The 24,454-nt window shown below is 35.7% G+C and overlaps 1 protein-coding gene across 1 annotated transcript in view; it reads right to left on the reverse strand.

The window, feature by feature from the left end:
- The window catches only part of MYO3B (myosin IIIB), a gene marked incomplete at both ends in the record, with an annotated part of 190,770 nt that overhangs the window by 58,482 nt on the left and 107,834 nt on the right, over positions 1-24,454 (reverse strand). The window contains 7 exons of the mRNA XM_082763227.1: positions 200-280; positions 1,031-1,193; positions 2,124-2,235; positions 11,573-11,778; positions 13,622-13,699; positions 14,860-14,880; positions 17,977-18,056. Of these exons, the coding sequence (XP_082619353.1) occupies positions 200-280; positions 1,031-1,193; positions 2,124-2,235; positions 11,573-11,778; positions 13,622-13,699; positions 14,860-14,880; positions 17,977-18,056 (741 nt within the window). The remainder of the gene's footprint in view (positions 1-199; positions 281-1,030; positions 1,194-2,123; positions 2,236-11,572; positions 11,779-13,621; positions 13,700-14,859; positions 14,881-17,976; positions 18,057-24,454) is intronic.

The raw sequence follows: 24,454 nt of genomic DNA on the forward strand, positions 1-24,454 counted from the left end.
TGCAGAAAGGTACTCAGAAAAATCCCGAAGTATCCTAACTGTCACCTACGTCATTTGATACAGAAGAACAAATGATCAGAAATAATGTTTTTGACAGCTTTTGTTTGGGTTGTGTGTATTTCTCTTGCCTATAAACACTGACACATGAAATCACCCACAGCAAAATAGGTGTTGGCAACTGAAATAATGTTTTAATTACCTGCTTGAATATGTATAGCAGCATCAGTTCTTCTGTTCCTTATTTCCTTGTACTTCCTGCGAGCTTCATATCCTCTCCAGGCTAAAAATACAAAACCATGTGCTGGAAATTACATTTATTTAAGGAAGTGCTACAGAGTCTACAGTCAGAGATGTGCTGAAACTTTCATCCCTTCTGCCACAACCACTCCAGCCCCCACTCCCAGTACCTCTTCCCCACCCACCCACATGTTGAACTCTGGGTTCATGACTGCAGTATTCACATCCTTGCAACTTCAAACACCACTTCACTCGTCCAAATTTTAATCGTCACCATGTGCTCACTGATGTCCTAATCCAAAAGGCAAAGGTCCATGATAATTGTGCATCATCAGTCAGCACAAGAACTCTCCTTCTCACACAGCTCCCCAGATTCAATATAAGGAAGCCTGCTAGATTACTGGAAATCAGTTTTTTATGCACACCCCATGACTTATGTTATCTGTAAGTCTGGTACACATGAGGAAGGAGAGAGGGAAAAGAGAGAGGGGGCCAAGATACTGCATTTCATCTATATGCTGCATGCTAGTGTAGACACACCTAACAATATTTTCCATTTGTGCACAGGTATCACATCCAAAATACTAGGATATTTAAATTAAGACATTACTGAATGCTAAGATGACACCTTAGAAGTAAATCAGTAATATTTGCATCAATTAGCTGGAGAGAAATGTAACCCTGGTTATTTTGATTTCATAATAAACTATTACATATGAATAAATAATGTGCATACAATTTAACAGCTTGAAATGCCAACATACTCAATGAAATAGGGAATGTGAACATTTACCTGACTGTATGGTAACAGCACTATTTTCTCTTTTCTCTTTGACTTTCTTGTACCTCCTTGCTCCCAGCCATCCCTTGATATAGGCTTGCATGACCACCACTCTCCCTATAACTTCTCGCAGGAACAAATTTAACTGTTCTATGTGGTAATACTTTAGAAAAACCTGAAATGGAACAACAAATTCAATATTAGATACAGGTAGTAGCATAACCTATTGTATTTTGCTTTTTCATTAATCTTAGGTCAGCCTATTTTAGGGCACTGTTGCTGGGAAAACTTGTGAAATGCCAGTTCCTGATAGAGCAATCTTGTGAATTAAATATTTGCTCTCAGTGTGTTTGTGGAACTTTGTTACTGAACTGCTTATAATTACCCCATTGCAAAAACAACAATGTATTTACCCCTTTACAATGTAAATTGGTCACAGGGATGTTTTCATATACCCACAATTTTGAAATACAGCCTTTCTTGATAGTGGAAGGATAAATCCTGTAGTATCTTTGTTTTTAGACAAAATTGTCTAACAATATTCCACTTCAGAAGGCAAATCCTATGAGTAGTTATACACACTTTATCTGGGTCTTAAGCAGGAAATCTCTCCTTGTTTTTCCTTTGTGCACCATAAAACAACTCAGGATACAACATAACTTTATTTTCACAGAAGTCAGCCACCACATTTTAAACCATGATCAAAGGCTCTTTTATCAAAGAGCCAGAAAATCTCACCTGAAACTCCACAGATAATGTACTAACCAGGCCCACAGGATGGGCCGGAGCATGAAGTTTCAGTCATGCCATGATTAATAGCAGGAGGAACTTCAGGGGGACACTACCACAGCAGGCACTGACAGATGTGCTGTCCTTACCAAGGCAGCCACGTGCAGAGCGCACTTTGGGGAGGTACCCAGCGCACCTTTCCTCTTGTAGCATGAACTCAGCTAGCTTGGGAGGGCACCACTGTAACCTGGGAGGCTAACTTAATGGAACAAATTCTTTGCTCTTCTCTTCATTTATGCAGTACTTGGCAAACCACTATTAGACATGTTTTGCGCTAAAAGGACACTATTGTTGATAAAATGTTAGCACGTTCTACCTTGGTTTTCCCAAGAATCCAGTTTTCTAGTTTAGATTTCTCCAAAATGGCTAGACAGTTTTCTCTGCTACCAAGGGGAGTCTCATGTGCCTTGAAAGCAAGGTAGTAATACCTGCAAAGCCAAATGACAAAGAAAGACTCAACAATAAACACATACTTACACTGTTCTTCTCTAGCACAAAGCTGTATCTCCAGAACTCATGGGGCAAATTACTTATACTCAGTATTCTTTTCATAAATCAGCTGTCCTGGACTTATATTTGAAAATATACATGACAAAGGGAAATACGTGTTTCTACGGTGGTGACAAGAATCTGCTGCATTGTAGAGATCCCCATCTGGGGTATCTATAAAGGTCTTTCACAAACCAGTGCAACACAGGAAATATCCAAGGTTGCTCTGAATTTTTCAGATGAGTGAAAGAACAACAGAGAAAATGAAAAGTAATTGAAATCAGAGTAAAGAAAAGGATGGCAAAATAAAACATTTTACATAACGTGTGTAAAATAAGCACACCATCTACAGAGTGGCATACTTCTGCACAGTTCCATATGCAAGCAACACTTGCAAAACTGCAAGTTCTGCTGAACAAGCAGGTACTACCTGGTATTCAGTGGACCTTTATAGATTTCTTAGTGGGAGAAAAAGTCAAATACTAATACCCAAGAAGGAGGAAGACACCAAAGATTCATGACCTGAGGTCCGTTTTTTATGAGAAATACCAAAAAAGGGTATCCCATCAATAGAATCTTTCAGTATGTTAGTTACTTGCATTGGTCATTTTTCACAAAGAAATGTAAGTGGCCTTGGCATACTTTTGGAAACAGAGGTTATCCACCTAAGAAGTTTGAGGATTCTTGAGCTTGTAACAAGATCACCTCCATCAATGGCAGCTAGGTAATTTCCATTTTCAGTATGACTAATAGAACGACTGCAGATATTCAGTCTGTGAAGAGAAAAGGCTAGTGCCGGTAGGGTGGGTAGTACACAGTCTATATTAGTGATAATGACTGAATATTGATGCTGAGAGGCTGCTACTGTGTGCGAAAAAATAAACAACTCTCATATCAATCTTAATTTACGGAATGCAGGGTGCTCAGACTGCCTGAATACTCACCTGTGTTTCATACCTCCAGAAGAGGTCATGTTTATGCATAATTAAAACAACTGGCATTGCTACCGTATCAACTAGGATTTTTATCAACGCTGATGGTTAAACAAAACTAGCAGCTATTTTAAGGAAAAAAAAGTGAACTCCTCTTCATATGAATGTAGTAATTTTTAATATGCAGAAGGATTTCTGTGGTTATGCAAGTCATTAGGCATCGTGTCTTTTTTCTGTTTGATTGGGACAAACAATTAATGGAATGATTACAATGAACTTTAGTGGCCTTCAGTTCAGGTCCATGGTAAACAACATTGACTTTTGTTTTGTTCATGTTCCCTTGTTCACATGAAATGAACAGCCCCTAACAATTATGTGAAATAAAATTATGGTGCAAATAGTTAATGAAAAAGGGATGTAAACATGTTTGAACTGAACAGACATGAGGAATGACTGCAACAAGCCCTGCCCGTAAAGCCACCATGTATTCATGAAGGATGTTTTTTAGTATTTAAGTAACTATTGCAGACAATTGCTACGTAACAGCAAGACCATGGGCAGTTAGGTTAAAAATTTAAGGTTATTTTGCCACAAGTACACAATTAAATGGTAGCAACTGCCACCTCATCTCTCATTTATGAACCACCATGTGTCTTCTTGGTCTTTATTTAGTTACACTTCTGCAGAAACTTCTCTATTTACTTTGTGTCTGAAAGGAATTGACAGGTTCAGCAAACTGTTATTCTAATTATTAGCATGGGGAAGAACCATCATCTGTTCCATAAAGAGAAGAATCTGACCAGTGAACCTCAGAGACAGATTCCTCTGCAGCCACATAGAGGCGAGAAAAAATCCTACCTCATACTGAAGAAAATACGGAGAAGCAATTATAAAGAATGGAAATCGACTTTTAAGGCAAGACTTTTTTTTTTTTTTATCAGGAGAATATGATTTTCAAATATTAGCTCCAGTTAATCTCTAGAGATTAGCTCCAGTTGTCACAAGAAAGAAAAAAGAACCACTAAAAGTCAATAAAGATCAAAGGGGAACAAAATGATGTCTGAAGGAAGAAGCACTGGAATCAGTCCTGGACCAGAGACATAGATATTCACCAAGTGGAAACATTGCCCACTCTGAATAATGATAGGAGATTATGTATTACCAAGTCAAGGTTTTTAATGCAGTAATTTTCTCAATAAGATGATATTGCAAATTCTTTACCCAAGTCCTTCAAAATACTAACAGTCATGGCATTTAGCAGGTATAGAGAAATGTGGTGGATTTAAAAGAAAAAAAGCATATTTCTTCTACTTTCTTACTCAATTTATAGATGCCTGTTTTCACAACACAAACATTCCAAGTTACACTAATAAAACTCTGATTTAAAATACACATGCCCCAAACAAATTGCAATAGTGTGCAATTTCAGCACATACTTGGCAGGTACGTCAGGGAAGTTGTGCCGATTGTGAATTGCTTTTTGATTCAAAAGCTAGTTCAGATAGCCTTGTCATTTATACATATGCGGAACTTAAACAGTTCCTTTCCTTTCTTAGAAGGAAGGATGATTCACATCAATGCTCATATCAGGTTTCTGCTTGTTCATACATATTTTAAGACATATTGTAGTTTAACACCATTGAACAATTTTTGTATAGCACTGATTCAATAAAATAGTCAAGGAAAACCCCGTAATTTTTAAATCTTACTGTTTTATCAATGATAAGCAAATGCTTTGTTTTCTACACATTGTCTGTTTTCGTGATTAAATCACCAACTACAAACGTACATGTAACTTGACCTTATGTGCTCACTGTATATATTAACTGTATCACAACATACCACATGCCATATAGGGTCAACCAACTATTCTCCCGAATCTAAGATCTCTGTATGGCAATAGACCATATTCAATATTTTGGAGGAAGGTAAAATGTTTTACCTTAACGTATCTGGTGAAAGTTTTAAAATATTATACATGGTGAAATGGTAGTGAAAATGTCTGTGCGTGCACCCAAACCTCTGAGTGCAACTACAACTGTGTTCATTTTTATTTAGTGGCCTAATTACATTTCTGTCATACTTATGTAAATCCACTGTACTGAGATTACAGAGAGTGACCTCTGTTTACATCATTTCACCAACAGAAGAAATCAGATCCTTAACTGTAGAAAGGTAAGGCTATAAATATTATTCACTTCCACATGGGATGAAAGTTTCACAATTCTACTTTTTTATTTCCATATTTGCTTTTGTTCTTCCAATAGAAAATACCGTGGTCCAGAACACTGTAGTGATCTTTTAGGTTAAGCCCATGTTTTTATGTCTATTCAAAAAAATAAAAAATAAATAAAGTTTCTAGTCCTTCATGTGGTGTTACATCAACACAGAAGGTCTTAACAAAGGAGTAATGTGCAATCTAGTATTTCCAGACAAATACAGGTAATTTAATCGTAACTGACACTAGATTTATATTCAGACATTCATATTATGTCCTAAATGCACAAAAATACTCTTGAAGGACATACACTGTGAAATCTACCTTGAAGTATTTTGAATTCAAGATGAAGAAAAAATTTTACACCCTGTTTTGGAAATAAATGCAAGGCTGAAAGAAAAACTTAATATAGAGATGAAATGATAGTCTTACTCCCGAGGCAGCTTGCTAAACGGGCTGCAGGTTGAAGTAATTCTGTGCCCAGTGTTTAAAGTACCATCTAAATGGGATCTTAGCACTGTTTTGCTACATTTAAATATAGTAATAGCCATAAAGACTCTTACAAACAACTTTGCATGAGATAGGAGACATACTGGTGAACATGAGCAAAGGATAAAGTTGGTAGGATTTTCTTCTTTTGATGCACATGGTTACTCACACTAACAGTAAGAGTATCTCAGTGATTATAGAAAAAAATTACTCTAGTCATAATTAAGAAACTGTAATGTTTCCATGTAACCGGTACTACTATTTTAAGAACTATATGGTTTCACTTGTTTTGAAATAAAGACGATAAATCCTGAAGTGACATATTTGTGCAAAAACACATTATTTTTTGAGTTATCCATCCTGCTTGAAAATTCTCTAAAAATGAAATATTCAACTACGTTTCCTAAAAACATTTCACTAATCACATTCCCAATAGCAGTAAGAGAGAAGTATTTTCCCCTCAGAAGAACTGATTTCTCAGCCGATGAAACTCTGAAATTTTCTATTTCTTAACCAGTGGTTCTTATAATGCTCTACAAACTATCCTGCATGGACGTTAATAATATTCTTGTGCAAAACATACATTAGAGTGGGATTAATTGTACTTAATAAAAGAAAGTTTTTTAAAAGTTGAATTTATCCCCAGATGAACAATTGCAAAGCTAGGACATGCAGAGTTAAGGTTGAAGACATCAAAATATGCTTAGACATGGAAAACTTCAGAATAATGCTATGTGTTAACTATCAGATTATGGTCAAGACATTTTAGTGTTGGTGGTTTTAGCTTAGATAAACTGATTGCAAACAAACAGTTCAATTTATCTCCTCTCCAACTCTTAATGGTGAACTGTGGAAACAATCACTGAAGAGCATTCAAACAGCACCATTAACTACTATAACAACATCTCTTACTAAAGTTCCCTTTGCATTCCAGACTTAAAGTCTGCACAAGCTCTACACAATTAACTCAGTAAAGTGATGATTAACCATTTTTCTCTTTAAAAAGAATCTGTATTAAAATATGCTGGTCTGACGGGGAAAATGGAATGATATGTGAAAAGCTTGAGAAGGGAAAAAACCCTAATCCTAACAAGAACCCCCTCAGCCTCGCAAGGGGTATTCTGAATGTTCTAAAGGACATTCGTTTCTTCTCAGCCCTAGAGTTGGGAAGTTAAAATAATAATAATAATAATAATAACCACTATGTTTTTGAGCACTGAAAGAGCCTTTAAATAACTTTCATAAATTCCTAATTTTTATTGGTTGTATCTTACCTCTTTCAAAAACCTTCACAGTAGAATTTATAAAATTAATTACATTCGACTCTGTATTGAGAGTATAAATCAAAACATGTAACTGAAAAATGACAAAAACATCTATAGTACTCTTTAGTAAAAAATACCTAGCACATGCTGTAAATCACAGAACCAAAGAAATACTCCCAGAAAAGCATAATGTAGTCCACTCTGCATATATAAATTGTAAGGGATTGTCAAACATTTATCTCCCAGAGGTTTTGAATTTTCTCTACCCTGCAACTGCTTACCAGTGCTCTGTGGATGACAAGAGTCTAGAAAGCAGATGTGGAAGACACAGTAATTAATCATATGTAAGGTGCGCAGAAATAGTATACATATCTGGTGAAATCTAAAAACCACTAAAAGAAATAACAAACACCTCCATGGATTATAGTAAGATCAAATTACGGGGTGGGTTTCAAGTTTTTTCTCCAAAAATCACTGGAGGACTTTGGTACAGAGTAGATGCAGCGTTAAAAAGTTTTCATTAAGAATGTACCATTTAAAGAGTGAGGATTTATTTTCTCTTTAGCAAATCTGTTCACTACTAATTTAATTCAGCGCTTACCTAATTTTTAATAAACAAGACAGAAGAAATGTCAGGAGAAATGTAACACAGAGGCTTTAGAGACTGTATTGGTACCAGGTATACCAACAGTGACCTTATTCAAATTTGCACTGTGAGATTGAAAAAAGCAGAACCAACCTTACTGGGATCGTTGTTACAGTAATATCACAGGTATTGTCACGAGTGTATGACATCATATGGCTATTAAAGAGAAGGTGGCACTCATAGGAAAAGCACACCCTGTATCCTAATGCTGTACAAATAACTTTAATGCAGAATGTAAGCTGGCAGAGAAGTACAAAGAAAGAAAAAATATAATCCTTGTATGAAACTTGTACAAAACTTCCCAACACATTCCTGTGTGCTTATGAGACACTTGATGCCTGACATCACTTAGCACCACTAGATTCTCAAGTCTGTTATCTTTCAACCCATGATAGAGTACATGCTGCATTACAAAGACTGTATACAGCTGGGGGATAGGTAGCAAACACACACTGGCACATTACATCACATCATGTGAAATTCCAGGGGCCTGGGCACTGGGATATATAGCAAGGAGTGTCTCATCTAGTGGGACTTTCAATTCAGGTCCCCACTAAAATGCACACTTCCCTTAGCTGCTGTGCAGTGCATGGTCCCTACGTGCCCCTGCAAGCCAGGCACAGCTGGCTGCCTGATCAGATTAATAACCTGTGCCTGAAACCTGGGATTCCATCCTGACAGAGAGGACATGGTGCTTTCACAGCAAACATGTAAGACAGACACATGATGGTATGGGGTGTGAGATGAGGCCAGTGCATTGCCTAAGACTTGATAAGTCCGCAGTGTTTACAGGGGGTGCAGGTTACATTTTCCTACTTGAAGTAAAATAATATATTTGTTTATATACATAAAACAGATGATTGTACCCTTGGCTAAAATACCTTTGCATGAATGAGTTACAACCAAGTCCTGTCCTCAACACCTGTTTTTTAACCCAGTACACTAACTTCCAGGTTTGCAACACTGTGAAATTATCTGTTCTACATGAAAACAGAAGACAGTAAAGAGTAACATTTTGGAGCTTTATCTTTTGTTTACCTCCCACCTGATAAACACTGAATGGTACTGTTGACTGCCTTTGATTGTTTTGTCCTCGTATTTCCTGCTAAGAGTTTACAAAACAGCATTATTGAACCAGCAGATAAGAAGCACACCTATTTGTTTAATAACATCAAGGGAGAAAAAGTGCTGGCTCATCCATTTTGTTGTTAAGTTACTCAAAAGGATCAAAATACCAATTAACTTGCTCGCTTAGAAAATCTTTGATATTCTCAGATTTACTGACATTTTGAAACTCTTGTTCATACTTGCCTAATGTCTTTTTGATTATGAACAAAGAAGTGCCAATCTGTTTAGCATTTGACCTGCTTTCTCAAACATTTTTATGTATTCAACTACTTACTTCCTAAAAACACTTGACTAGTCATGGCTCTAAGTGGAAGAAAAATGTTTCCCATTCTACCTTTTTTAAGCAGTGCTCATCATTTTTTTTTCTAGAGTATAACGGAACAGAATTTGTTTAAAAATAAAGCATTTACTGAAAAAAGCAGCAAGAATAATGCCTCCCACCCCTTGGTTATATTCTGAACTCAGTCAGAAAGCCATCTATGCTGGTGGTCAAATTGCTAGATCTCTATCCACTTCCATTGTATTGACTTTCTTTCCTGAAAGAATTGCACCAGGTTGAACTAAAAAGTTGGGGAGTATCCAACATGAAGTTAAACACAATTAGCCTTTATCTGCAGGAATGGAAAGCTACAGTTGATGCTGCTTTTATTACCATTTCTTTTCAAGGTTGTCCTCAAATTCAGTTCATTTTTAAATGAGAAAATTCTTCTGATAAGAGAAGGCCTAATTTCCTCTCAATTTACACTAATTTCAGTGGAGTTAATCTTTGTTCACTTATGTGTAAATTGGATAAAATTTCAGGTTAATAATTCCCCTTTCAGCCTCTTTGGGACGTTGCAAAGATATGTTAGTGATCACAAAAATTATTTTTTCTTAAAACTGCTTTCAAATGGTGTGACCTTACTAAAATTAGTCATGTAATACACAAATGGAAGGTGGAAAGAAATCATATCTGAGAATTAAATTGCTTTGATAGACAAATGAACACATTAGTTATCCTTCCTCAGATATGAATCTGTTGTGTATTCCTGTTATATATTAATTTAGCATACTAGTACATTCAAATCAGAAAGTTTCTTGATTTTTCAAAATGAATTGATTAAAGTTTATTCTTCAACATTTCTCAGTGTAAGGACCACAGATACACAATGACTGATTTACACACATGAATTTACTCAGTCCCTGGGTTTTTAGAAAGGCCTGTGAAACTGTCTCTTCTTTCTCAAAAACGTAATCAGCTACTTCCCTCTAGCATCATGTGAATGCTTTGTTTTCAGTAGATTCATTAACTCTGTGTTGTCTGAATAAGCAATTTCTTGTACAGGAGATATCACTAATGGTTTAATTTAGCCATTTGTTCCTACTGTTGAGGGGTTGACTACTTAAAGGCACTATTATTCCATTATTATCAGCATTACAGACTGGTAAGCAGTAAATACTACAAACAAAAAAGTGTATTTTAGCTCTAGAGGAAACCATAATGAGACTATAAACCTTATTTCCTGAATCAGATTTTAAACTTCTTGACACACAGATTCTTTCAGTATTAAAGCTAGTACACAGTAGCCATGACAAGGGTTCAGGTCCACAGAGATCTGGTTGTAATTCATAACTCCAATATACGTGACTATGAGGAAGCTGTTATGAGGAATATTCTGAAGTCAGAGATCTTTCTTGCACATGAATATGTTTTTTTGTTTGTTTGTTTGTTTTTTCCAGTTACAACACTACATTAAATCTTGTCGTTACTAGGCTTATGTCAATATACAGACACAAGCTCTTGACCTTTCCACTTACTATTCTTGATCCTGAGAACAAGTTGCTTTTTCATTTGAATTTACACACGTCCTGAGATAACAAAGAACTGGGGAAAAGTTGTGGGAAAGAAGTGAGGTGAAAAGGGATAAAAAAAGGTATAAAAGAGAAAAGGGACATGGAATGGTAAATATTTTTACATAATGAGCCTCCATAGGAACTACCCCAGCATGACACAGATTTGAAATCATGACTTAGATTTTTCTAGTATGTCTCTTCTATGCACTAAAGGATGTAACAAATCAAATTTGATAACTTATTCACAAAAATATTTTAAACAATTTTTTACACCATGTTATATCTAAAATCAATATTGATGAAAATTTCTCTGCTAATATTACTAGGCTTTTTTTTTTTTATATATATATAACTAACATTTTCAAGCTTGAAATTAACACTCTCATCAGACAGGTTTTTTTTTTTAAACAAAATTTTTATATCAGTTCATTCTGAAACATGTGAATCTTATTCATATGATGGCTGAAGCTCACTGACCTTCCAAATCCTTTAATTGTCTGAGCATGATGAACATTTTCACACTGAAGGAATCATGGAGACAGTCTTGCTACTGAATACTAAGTGCTCACTGCTGGTCTCACACTGACTTTTCTCCATTAGAGCTCTCGATCTCTCATGTAGTCTTTATCTCTGATAGTCACTGCTGTCATTAGAGAATCAGGCCACACGTACAAACCAGTGTTTGTAGAACCTTTCATACTTAAACTTAGAATATATTTTACTGAATGGAGTTTTAAAACAAGAGCCATGTTATCGAAGTCTTACCTTTTCACAAACTCTTCAAAAAGGATGCGATGAGAATATCCTTTTTGACGTATTTTGACAGTTTCCAGAATTCCAGTATATCGTAGCTGCAGTAGAACTCTCTCGTGAGAAAATGTTAGTGCTTCTCGATCATCATTAGGTTTAATGCAGCGGATAAAGTGAGGTTGTCCAACAACCATTTTGGATAAAAGATCCATCAGGGAATACTAGTGAGGAAAAACAAGGATATACAGACTTAGCAAAAAATTGCAATGCAACTATATAAGCAGGAAATATATATTTGTAAACAGTATAGAATGATTGATTATATGCCAATTTGTAACATTAATGTTAATTATTAAATTTTTATTAATTTTTAAGTTTTTGTCTAAAACCAGAACCTATTAAAAGTGTTCAACTGTTAAAAACAAATTACGATTCTAGTTTTCATTTCTTACCCCTTTCTCTTCATCACTCCTTATATTACATTTCTGTAGTTTAACAAGGCCCATATTACACTTTTTAAGTAACAAGTGTCCTAATTATAATTCTACCCTAGGCACATTAGATCAAACAAATATCCCCAACAGGAGAACAAGCTTTATTGTGAAACAAACAATGATAAAAAAATCACAGAAAATCATCGCGAAAGGGATCGTAAAAAGTCATCAGCTCAATCCTTTTCCGACAGAGAATACTGGATATATCAGTATCACTTCAGACACATCTCTGTCTAATCTGTTTTTCAGAATCGCTGATACAGACTGTATAACCTCCCTGGGTAAACTACTGAAGTGGCACATTATTGTAACTATTCATAATGTTAAGCTCACACAGCTAACCTAAATCTTCCAGCTGAAATGTGGGCTGACTACTTTTTGCCCTATCCAACCTGAATATAAAAAACAATTTAGTCTATTGCATTTTACACTAAAATGAAAATATTGGTGCTTCTGCTCCATCCTCACCTTGTTATCCTATTGTTTGATCAGTATTTGCCGCAAATACACTCAATCTTGAAGTTACATACAATTCCAAGCTGACTGAATCTGGGTGTGGTCACCTGGCTGCAGGCTGCATTCAGATTATGGTGTATTTTCAGACTCAGTATGTTTTAATTTTTTTTTATAGTCCCCACACAGCTGACATGTAGGTCTTTGCAAGAGAACACTCATGCTATACTAGACACAATGGTGATCCTTCTTGAGCAGGGGGCTTGGTCCAGATGACCTCCAGAGGTCACTTCCAACCTGGCATTCTGTCATTCTGTAATGATACCTCTAGGTTCCCAAGTCTGGATACTTGTCATTCTATCCTCCACACTGGGTCAACACCTCAGTATATATCAGCTGCCCCTGCACCTTTCTTTATATTACTTTGCATGAAAAAGAAAACTGGTATTCATACATGGCATGAAGCTTTGACTCACACTGGCACACGCGGCACTGTGTGCTTCTCCCATTACGCATGGTGTTATTGCAGCTCAATGACCAACTACTCAAAATTTTTCTGTCTGTAATGACTGCAAGAAAATATTATCAACCAACAGACTTCAACTGGCATGTGGGGTTCCTGACTCCTCATCTGCCTGTTCCAACAGTTTCACTGCCTTCTCCTTACCTGTTTGATTTGAACACACTGGATTGCTGCTAAAGTTTAACAATCTGTCTGATTTATAACAGTGCTTGCAAAAGATGGATTGTTTTCATTATTATAAATGAGAAATCCTAGCCTTTAAAAGTAGGTATGCCTGAGTTGAAAGCCTTAGTAATGGCAGCTATTTGCAGTCTTCTGTTCATAAAAAGACCTTTCCTAGACCTTCAGCATTTTAGATAGAAATATTCTAGATTCTAGATCCTATTACCAGTATACTCTGGTGACACCAGAAAAGAACCAGTATGAGAAAAGAAAAAGAAAAGGAGTAAAAGAGAATTTACAGGTGACAAAGGCCTCACAATAGAAGAAAAATATTCTCTTATTTTTCTGTCTGATCTCACAACCCCACAAACATTTCCAAGATATCTGCTGTTCTTATCAACAAATTATTTGTCTAAAATTTAACTTTTGTACCCTAAAATAAGAAGCCATAGTTTGTCGCTTCATGTTAGTTGTTTCCTCAGGGTGTCGCATAACCTCCATTGTGTCAACCTGGAAAACAAAACTCAGATGTTAGAGGTGTTCCAGAAATACTGCAAACCCACCACACCTTACCCAAGAGAGCTAGGTACGATATTTCTTATGGTCATTCTTTTAGATGTGAATGCTTCAGAGTATTCAGGGCTGAGAATTCTATGGCCCTAGCAGCAATCGCTCTTTTCCAAACAGCTTGGCGTCCCAAACTCATTCACAAAGCAAGAAACCATATTTCATGTTTGTCTTCCTACATGTTAGACCACTGCCAATGCATTTATTTACTAAGTCTTCCTAGACGGACAGGCTCTTCTGGTTAGGGGGTGATTTCACACTTTTGTCACGATAGGATATTGCTAGGCCAAGCAGCCTAGCAACGAAGCAGCCGTCAAGATGCAATGCCTTATGAACTGATTTCTAAAAAGCCTTCCTTAATCTTCTTATCACTGCAGTGAACTTCATTGGGTCTTATTTTCTATGTAAGAGTTACTAGTTTTGTAATGACCTGGAAGTAAATTATCAAAAAGCTGCCTCATTTTGCTTACATGTGGAAAAACGTACTTGTCAAATAAGACGTGACAAACAGAGTAGGTAACCGCAGAATGTATGTCTTTTCGTATCTGGTGTTGTATTTACCACTAATTACTTTAAATTATCATTTTGATGCCAAGAATTTCAGCAGTCTCACCCGGCTGAACTGCCTTCAAATACCACTTTTTCAGCATTTCTGTAGAGATGACAGGAGTTATTTTTAGAGGGAATACATGGACAGCAAACATATTGCTCCTTGTATATTTTAGTTATATTGTCAGTACAGCTGTTCTTATCAAAATGAAACCAGAATTTATGAATGAATATAACCATGGTTACCAGTCACAAGCAGATTGTGTTGCTGTATTACAGCTCAACAAAATTAAAGAAAATCAACCAGCATTCTGTTTGCACGGAGCATTAACAACATTTTAGCATTCACTTGCATTGTGGTAGTTTACCATCTGCTCTGACCAGGTGGCATTTGTATAAACCAGATAATGCTGTTGTCAGCACCTGTGCTACATTTCCTGGACTTTGCTCCATATGATCATTTCCAAAACTGACTGACTTAAGACCACTCTTCTGAACACTAAAAGTAATTGCTGAAAGATTACAGTTTTCAATAAAGTAGCTGTGTGTCTTACCTTCAGGAGATATTTAGGAGACTGCATGCAAAATATAAAGGAAATTAAGCACTAAGTAGTGATAGATCAAGAAAATGGATTTTGTGTTGGGGAAGAAATCAAAAGAGAAAAAAGACAAGATTCAAATTAGTGATGGTACAAAGGGAAACAGATTTCCATAAGGGCAACCATAAAAATTTCAGTATGGTTTTGTAATCTGTGATGTTTTAGCCCAAAGTGGTGTACATGCACTAGTACACATCTCAAACTAATACATGGGAGAAAAAAAGATGCAGTTTGATTTCAGTTTTAAGGGTAACAGAAAACACGGTAATGTATGCCAGTAAAAAAGCCTTATCAGCACAGACAACATCAAACATCTTAAGAGGTCATGTGACAAAGTAAACATTAATGACCTAAGTCAGAACAACAGACGTGTCCATGGGGAAGGATATGGGAGTGTTTCAAAATTATCTTAGCAAGACGACTGCTTTCTGCGCATTGATATCTAAATCTCTGGTAAAGGTCAGGTAGAAGACAAAGCAGTGAAAACTGACAGTAAGTTCAGAATAAATGGTAACATTTACTGTTAGAAGACAGACAATTTAATCACAAAGAACACCAGCAGCAAACACATAGTTTTCAATGTGTTTCACTGTAGTGAAGCCCAAGTGCCCATGAATTTGAGCATCTAAATTGGATTCTTTGCTGTCTAGAAAAGCGTAGACTCCTAATGATATTTTCATTGGAGTTTCAGCACTTGTGATCTCTTAGTCATGTTTGGAATATCTGCTGTCCAATAAAGGGTGAGCTAATGCTCTACCGTTTGGGCAGTATGATAACATGAGCATCTCCCTTTCACAGCTACTTATTGTCACCAAACTGGTAGAATCTTATGATCTTTAAGACTGATACTCTGTCAAATATGGTTTACTACAGTCTGCTGGGTTCAAAAGGGTTTTATTTTGGTTTTGTTTGGTTTTGCAGGGGGAAGGGAGTGGGCACACAGAAAAACAGATGGTCAGAAACATTTACAAAGGAGGATGTAATATGACTTTTCTCAGAAAAACAGGCTACAACCAGTATCACGAGATTACTTTTTCTTTGGGGTTGTAAAGTCAGACCTGTGAAATCTGTAAGGACCAGGACAAATTTCAAAATCTTCTTGACTAGAAACATCTGAAGGTGGATTTTCTTTGATAGAACATTGAAGCTGGGCAGATTTTGCTCTAAGAATTTTAGAAGTTTTATCTCTAGTTAATTTATAACATTGTGAGTATATGAAGTTATGTGGCTTTATGGTACGGCAATAATCACGTGTATAACAGGCAACTGGCTTTATCATAACTGTCTTGTCAAAAATGATAGAACATAATAAGAATGTCATGATATAATCTTGTGTTTTAAATCACTAGCTGCTCTTTTTAAGCTAAAATGAAGAATAGTCCAACAGTTTTGTCACATTTTTACGTGACAGTAGTCGTGACGTATATACATTTATGTGATTACAGCTGAAATGGAAAACAGCTGACCTAGAAAAGACAAACTGTTCCATCACTAAAAAGAATTGCTTCTAATAGTTTTGAAACAGTATTACAAGAATGATTTATGATATCATGTCACCTTATGAGGTCACTGGAAATTATTGTTTTCACATATTGGCTACATCTGATGTTGGCATGGTATGAAATAGTATAAAACTGATAAATACATTAAGCAAAAAAAAGCTCATAAATTAAATCATAAGTAAAAAAATCCAAACTTCCAAACAAAATTATGGCACTTTTGGATTTGTTTTATAAAGTGTAAAATAGTAATTTAAAATATTGTTCCTGAAGTTATAATTTCATAAAACTTGTATTTTTTTCAGCTAAAAACTGTATTAATTAACATTTTCTGAATAGCACTGTAGTTCTTATGCATGTCTTTTAAATCCTTCTTTAAAAAAGTGAAGGGTGAAAAAAAAACAACATTTAAACACTACTTAGTATAACTGAATATGTTTATTAAAGCTCTAAAAGTGAGCTGCTCTATTCCATTCCAGCTGTAGCAATAAAATGCATGCTTACAAAGGTTCTGCTGATATAAGCTGGATGTGGAAGACAATTTTTGTATAATACAAGAAAATTGGACAGACCATAATCTGTCCTTCAACACTGAAAGCGTTTATACCAGAAAGGAAATAAATCTCTGAAATTCAAGTCTGTGTTTACAGGTATAGTGAAGGATATAGACGTATGGGTGACTCACATGAATTACTGCATCTATATTTGAGCATGAGCTACTTATGATAATAGAAAATGGAAAAAAAAAAAAAAAAAGAAATAGAAAACCCTAAACATAAAATGCTGTAGACTTTTGAACAGTTGATGTTATCACATTTTAAAATTTTTGTTTGTTTTGTAAAACAAGCAAATAAACAAAACCAACAAACAACTGACTAAGCAAACTTTAACTCCCTGAAAGTGGGGAGGAAGTGCAGATGCTATCAACTTGAGGCACAACAGTTTTCCTCACATATTAAGTGAGCTCAGTTGGTAATACTATTAACTGCCATAAAATCATCCCATCCTTTTGCAATTATGCCACATACTCTTACGGCAAAATCCAACGGCATTTAAATTTCACAGTCATTCATTTAACTCTATTAGGAATAGTGGTTTTGCTGAGTGGTTCTTTTCTGGTTATTTAGCAGTTACATATGTCCCTTGGTTTTTGATTTTTAGGTTGATCTGAAGAGGAATAGATCATTTTGCCATTTTGCCTTTCATATGGTTAAATGCACTAATAAAATTCTACCTAACTGAATCTTTTTCTAGGCTAAAAATTGTCAGAGAAAAACCTTGAACCCACCGAAATCAAGAGGAATAGTGCTACTGACATCAATGTTAACTGAGATTTTACTCCAGAATTTTTAAGATTAACCAGTAGTAAAGTGATTCTTCACTGGATTCTACAGTAAGGTTCTCACCAAAACCAGAAACTGTGCTCCCAACTAAGGTATGTTTTCTGATTTTAAGATAGACTCTAACTTGGTAAGATCTCCTCTATATACCTACATCAGCTAAGCATTTGAACCGTAATCTCACTGTACCATTTCATATGCAATTACGTCTCTTCAAAAGGACCACTACTAACCTTGATACGCCCAGCGCTAAGCTGTGAAGGCAAAGACCTAGATGCTGCTGTCACTCTGGCTCTTGCCTGTGCCAAGTTACCTGTTTAAAAAAAAAAGACAGAAACACTGCAAAAACTGTTCAGGAAGCTTAGCGGGGAAAAATTCATACGGTGAAAAATAAACTTGCACAACAGTAGTAAATATATCAGGCCCCACTACACTTCTTCCCCACCCAGCTCATTACTAACTGTGCCTTGCAGAGCATTCAGCATGAGCATGACAGAGAGAGCAGTGTTGATTTAAAAGGGAGGAAAAAGTCAGTGATAAGGTGGCATGTCACTGACCTTAGCTACTGAGCTGATGAAAACAACGACAGCACAAAGGCATACAGCTCAATCACTAGTAATCAATTTCTCTGTGACTCATTCAGAGATTTAAAGGAGAAAAAGACAGCAGAAACAATCTTGTTTCTATGAAATCATGTGGATCCTGAAGTGTTTAGACATCATCTTAAGCTCACAAACTAATGAAAGAGATGAGAAAATGATAAGACGGTATCTTTTCTTGACCTTTTGACATATGGGCCTACTTAATCCCCAATCTTATTGTCCCTTGGGGTTTTTAAAGACTGACTCAATTCCTCAGGCAAAAAACATTCTGTGGTGTAAACTGAAAGATGAGTGCTTTTTTTTTTTTTTTTTGCTTTGTTTTTAATTGTACAGTATGACGTGTCCTAAACTTTTTCTGCTGTACTTGCAGAAAGCCAAAGTCATCATAAAACAGCTTTTCAAAATAAAGGCTCAGAGAAGAGAGAGGAAGTGATATGGGCCTGTGCATATGCACGACACTCTGTATATTTCAAAGTTTTAGCAAGTCTAGCACAAGATGTCCAAATGTTTTCTCTGGCTATATCTTCAGAGGCTAAACTGTGATTAATAGCATTGAAAGAACCCTTTGAAGCAGGATTGGTGACATCAAAGCCCTAATCCATGGGTGGCAGGATTTTTATAATGAGTGGGAAGCATTTTAACACATTTCAAAGGATTTACAGCATGAATAAACAATAGGCCTCTGCAGATGTACCACACACCTTTCAGAACCAGAACACATAAATAAGTGTCCATTTTAATTTAAATGTAAATAAAGTGTTAACACTTCTTTCAGATGCTAAGTGCCTTGTTTGCATCAACTCCAGTGTTTAGCTATTTGCTTTACAGAAAGACAGTAACTCTAAGCAGTCTTCAGAGTTTTGATAAACTATGTATTACATAACTAGTAAGGAGGCAGGATGGGAGAAACAAAAACCAAGAACACTTAATCGCTGGTAGTTCTTCCATACAGAAGCTGAGCAAACAGCGTCAGCGTACCACTGAAGGGAACTTTTGCTCTTCTCTGTGAACACTGAAAATACCAAGCTCCTGAAATAGTCTGGGGACCAACAGTGAGAAACTGCGATGACATTTTTTAGAGCAATTCAAACATTCTGTATTCATTTTCAAAAGTATTTCCCTTTTAAGATGCTGCCATTAAGATTGTCACACAGAAAGTACGCCCATGATTTTGGAAACTGCTTTAGGCTATAGTGTTAATGTTTATGAAAACTGCAAGTCTGTTTTGAAAATCTTGTGTCTGTATACATACATGCATACTTACACGTATTTGTATTTTGAAAGTCACATATATATGTATGTATATACATATATGGCATATACATCTGTCTAAGATTAAAACTAGGGTTTTAATGAGCATGTAGTTGGCAAATATATTTTTCTCTTAGCTGTAATTTTGATATTTTTCTATGTAAGAAGTTGCTGATTTGAGCCCTTTTTTTGGCTAAAGTAGAAAATCTGGAAAGGTTGTTTTGGCTATGCTTCAGGTTAGCAATCTGAGTCTTCTTTATGCTTGAAAGCCTTGCACTGGAGAACTAATGACACTATATGGGGTAAAACAGCAGAGCTGGAAGAAGCAAATATGATTCAGATTGTTTAAGATTACTACAATTTTGCAGCATTTTATAAAAAGTTACAAAGTTGTAATAACCAAACTAAATATAGAATGATAATATAGTTGTTCAAGGTTTGCCATACTCACAGCTGGCACTAGGTTAATACCTAATATCCCTGAGCTCTCCCTGAACTTCTCATGCAAAACTAAAACTACACTTCAAATTTCTGATTTGACAACATGTTTTATTATTAATTATTATTATTATTAATTAATCAGAAGTCTTTCATGACTTCACTTACTAAAATGAAACTAACAAGTGGTCAGTTCCTACTTGAAAAAAAAAAAAAAGAACACTCTACATATCATGAATTTGTTAATTAAGTTCATTTTTTCTCGGGAGTAGGCTGAAACTACATTTTTAGGTCATATTCCCAATTTCTGCAAGTCCTGTGGTAGTTGACTAATTCCAGTTTGACTGCAGTATTTTTCAAAATTTCTTCAAATATACTTATATAAAATATGCTATTATTTTCAGTACTGTAATTGATGTTCAGAAGATAAAGTTTTGTATTTATAGGCAGAATGGGTGACAGCAACAAAAAAACAGCAGGTACATTCTTTGTTCTTTACATTTTTATTTATTTATTTATTTATTTTCTTCAGCTGGCCATATTGCTGTCTGTTTTCATTGTACTGAAAACAGAAATCCTGATTACATTTTAAATGTTTGTAATCTGCTAGGAGAGTTTTGAATTGACCTAGTCAATTGCTGCATTTTGCAGAGAGTTCTAGTATTACTTTCATCTGAGCATCAGCTTTGGCCGGCTATCTTTCCCGTTACTTGCTCCCAGGAAGAAGCTTTTTCAAAACAGAGATTTCCTGGTTTTCTTAGCATTACTCAGAAGACTTCCCCTAGTGTTCTGACATGAACATGCTTTTATAGGAGATTTCAGCTTGATATTTGCCAATTAGGCTGTTCATTTCAGAGCAATAGGGTGCCATATACGTAAAGTGTGAGATCTATACGCGATGTCTGAAACAAATGCTGAATCCCATCTGGCAGTCTTGTAGTAAGTACAGTCAAGCCAGTGCTCATTCACCTCCAGGACTGATTTATTTGCATTTTTTTCAGTGTGTGTGAAACTGCTAGTTGCTCCCTAAGTTAGTTGCTCCAACAATATTGTATTACCTGGTAGTTATATTCAATATCCCATGCATTTCCGAGATTCTATGCCAGTATACATGTTATTGTCTGAATACAGTATGGTCAAAACACATAACTGTTTACCTAGCACAACTGCAAACTGCTACTGGGAAAAGCAAAACTCATTCATAAACAATGATTTGCTGTCTCTTTTACACTCATAATTCCATTTTTCTTATTGGCAAAGGTAAAGAATTAGCTAAGAATAAGACAAATATTTCCTTATGGATTCTAATCAATTCTTATTACATATGTCAAGTGAACTCCTATACAATCTGTTAATTACTGAATTGCAGCACCAGTTGAAATCCACAGAAAAAATGTTACTAGGGTTTTCCTTTCCAGATCAAACACAAAATGATGCTTCAGTAAAAGTTCATGAATTAGTTATTTTAAGTAGTTCATGTTCAGGAAAATTACTATCTGTAACATGCCTGAGCCATTAAAACTAATAACAGGACAAATGTGGCTTAAAAATGAGTCTACATAAAAAGTAACATTTCACCTAGAGTCAGGATGATGTTCATAGTCAGTAAACATTTGGAGTACCTGTCCCTGCATTCAATTTTCATTTACAAGGTCATTTACTACTTTACACACCAGAAATAATAAAATGTTATTCCACTTTGTGAAGAACGTCAATATTTGAAGAACAAATGTTTTTAGATAATATCACAGCCAGTTGAAACTGCCATGGGTTCCTTGAAAGGTTAAACTGGTTAAAGGTTAAGACTGCATTATGCCTTTCAGAATTCTAGCTTCACACACATCACACACATTATATGGTCAACAATTTAGACACCTCCATTTTTGTTTCTTTTTTTTTTTTTGAAAAGGTGTTTATGAGGGAGGGGAGAGAAGTTAACTGTTAGAATTAGGATGGATCTTTTAAACATGTACATGTTTAATTTTATTCACAGGCATTTCCTTTTCCGTTCAACAGGACTGCTCATTTGAAAGATGAACGTTCCTACCTATGAGCTTGCAGGATCAGAGGCTAAGGTCTCTGGGATTGCTTTATGTCAGTGGGGGAGTCAGACAAGCCCCAATGTTTCTCCCATTTCTCTCTATTTAATAATGTTAAGAATATCATTAATGCTTTGTGAATTTTCAGTCATTAAAGTTTGTGAAATGCACTGAGAGTTACCAACAGAAAGAAGTAACAGCACAGAAGTCTATTCAATCACTGCTAAACTCACTGTGGCAATGCTCAGCAAAAATTTTGTCTTGAAACTGTATAGAAAATCCAACTCTGCAAATACATTTTTCACTCATACCTTGTTCCAGCAAGGTAGGAAAGACAGTGGTGTTAAAGTACCCTATCTCTTCCACTATGCAAACCCAAACAGAAGAAGTTCTGAAAATATTTCAAGTATTTACATAGCACAGAAAGAAGAAATAGGTTGTCTTTTTTCACGTTGGACTTTGGTACCGCTCTCTAGATTTCAGAAAGGCCTAGTCAGCATTCTTGGCTTTTCTCTTGCATCACTGGCACTTACTGTGGAATCTGGTTGAATTAATGATTTGTCCAGCCGTTGACTTTCCACACTAATTAGGAAAGGTTCACTCTAGCTGGAGGTTGCATAAATTTGTCAGTACTTCATTATTCTTAGGTAATGGGCTCTAAAGTAGTATCAAGCAAATATTAGTAATATTAGCACTGCATTTATAATGACATTTTGGTTATGTATGCCATAGATCACTCCTCCTTCCTAAAGTAAAAGCATGCCAGGTAAGAATTACATTATGCTTTGATATAACTTTCAGTTGTGAAGTGCAAATGACTTACAGAGAAAGAGCCTAATGACAATGTCACCTTACTGTACAAGCTGTACCAGGGATATTACTATTACAGAGAGGGCATGCTACAAGCTCCTTCCTTATCCTCATATATTTTATTAATTTCTTTCATGCTTCTGGTTCAGATAAAGAGGGGTTACTTGAAATACCATGTAGATACAGTATAATATGGTCAGAAATGCTACAATGCATTCATATTTCATTGACACTACTTCTAATCACAGCTAAGCACTTGCACTCCAGAAGAGGTACAGAGTCAGACAATGTCTTTCACACACACATATTCTTCTCTGTCTTTCCTTTCGGTACATTTTATCTAGCCTAAGGAAGTCGACTGCTTATCTTCATAATGCATTTTCATCTTCTGCTACTGTAAGACTAAGCTTTTCTTAGCTTGCCTATAAATGACTACATGTAATTTTTTATTGGGTACTAATTTGAATCTGGACACTCACTATCAAAACTATTCTTTTGAGTCACAGGAGCCATTTAAGCTAATCTCGTGCAATAAAAAGCTAAGAATCCAATTTTCTCATATACTACATATTTTACACAAGAATGTATTTATAAAAATACTATCTGTCGAATATAACTATCAATATATACGCACTTCCACTGCTTCTTATTCTGAAAAGAGAAACACTTTCCTATTCAGAATAAGTAAATAATAAATAAGAAATATTTATGTATTTCCAAAATACAATTCATATTACAAAACAGAATCTGATAGCCATGAAAACTTGGAAATGGTGAGCCCTGCCTGGGGATACCCTAATTATAATTGCCTCAGGAACAAAAAAGATGCAATCTTTTGACCCACATCATTTGAAACGAGAATTCTATGCTATAGTGAACTAACAATTTCTGATCACTAATTTGACTTCCACAGAGGTTTTCTTTGGTCTTATTGCTAGCATGAAGTATACATAGATCATATTTACAGTTACTTAAAAGCTTTACATTGCTATACCAGGAGAGGAGAAACTGAATGTAAATTGGGTGCTGTACTACACTCGCTATTGAATACATCACAGACACTTCAGTGGTCGCTTTCCATGCTAGCAAGGCATTCACTGGCAAACAAACAGCATGATGTTTACAGCAACAAATAACTCTGCTTGTAAGCAGGATTCCTGCCTTGTTTAAATATTGTTTTAACACTGTAGGTTAGTAGGCTCCTTGTAGAATGCAAGAGAATAAAGACACTCCTGACAGCAGCTGAGATGAAATGAAGGTCAGACTGCCTGCTGTATTCCAAGATATGTAAATGTACGATCACAGTAAGACAGGTCTTAGTGGTCTAGGTCTTAGTCATTACTAGCTCTTACCCTGACCTAGTAATGACTAAGAAAGCACAAATTATGGTATATAATTTATTACTGACGGTGTCCAAGGTGTTTTTAAAACACAGCCTTGAGTATTAACGGCTACCTTAAGCAACATGCCTGATCTTCCAGATGAATTGAATCAGAGATAGGCAGCCATCTACCCAACTGGAAGTGTGTTCACTAAAATGCAGTCATTTTCTGAAATATCACAGGCACATA

The sequence above is a fragment of the Aythya marila genome, assembly GCF_965140915.1.
Source record: "Aythya marila genome assembly, chromosome: 6".
Classification (NCBI taxonomy): domain Eukaryota; kingdom Metazoa; phylum Chordata; class Aves; order Anseriformes; family Anatidae; genus Aythya; species Aythya marila.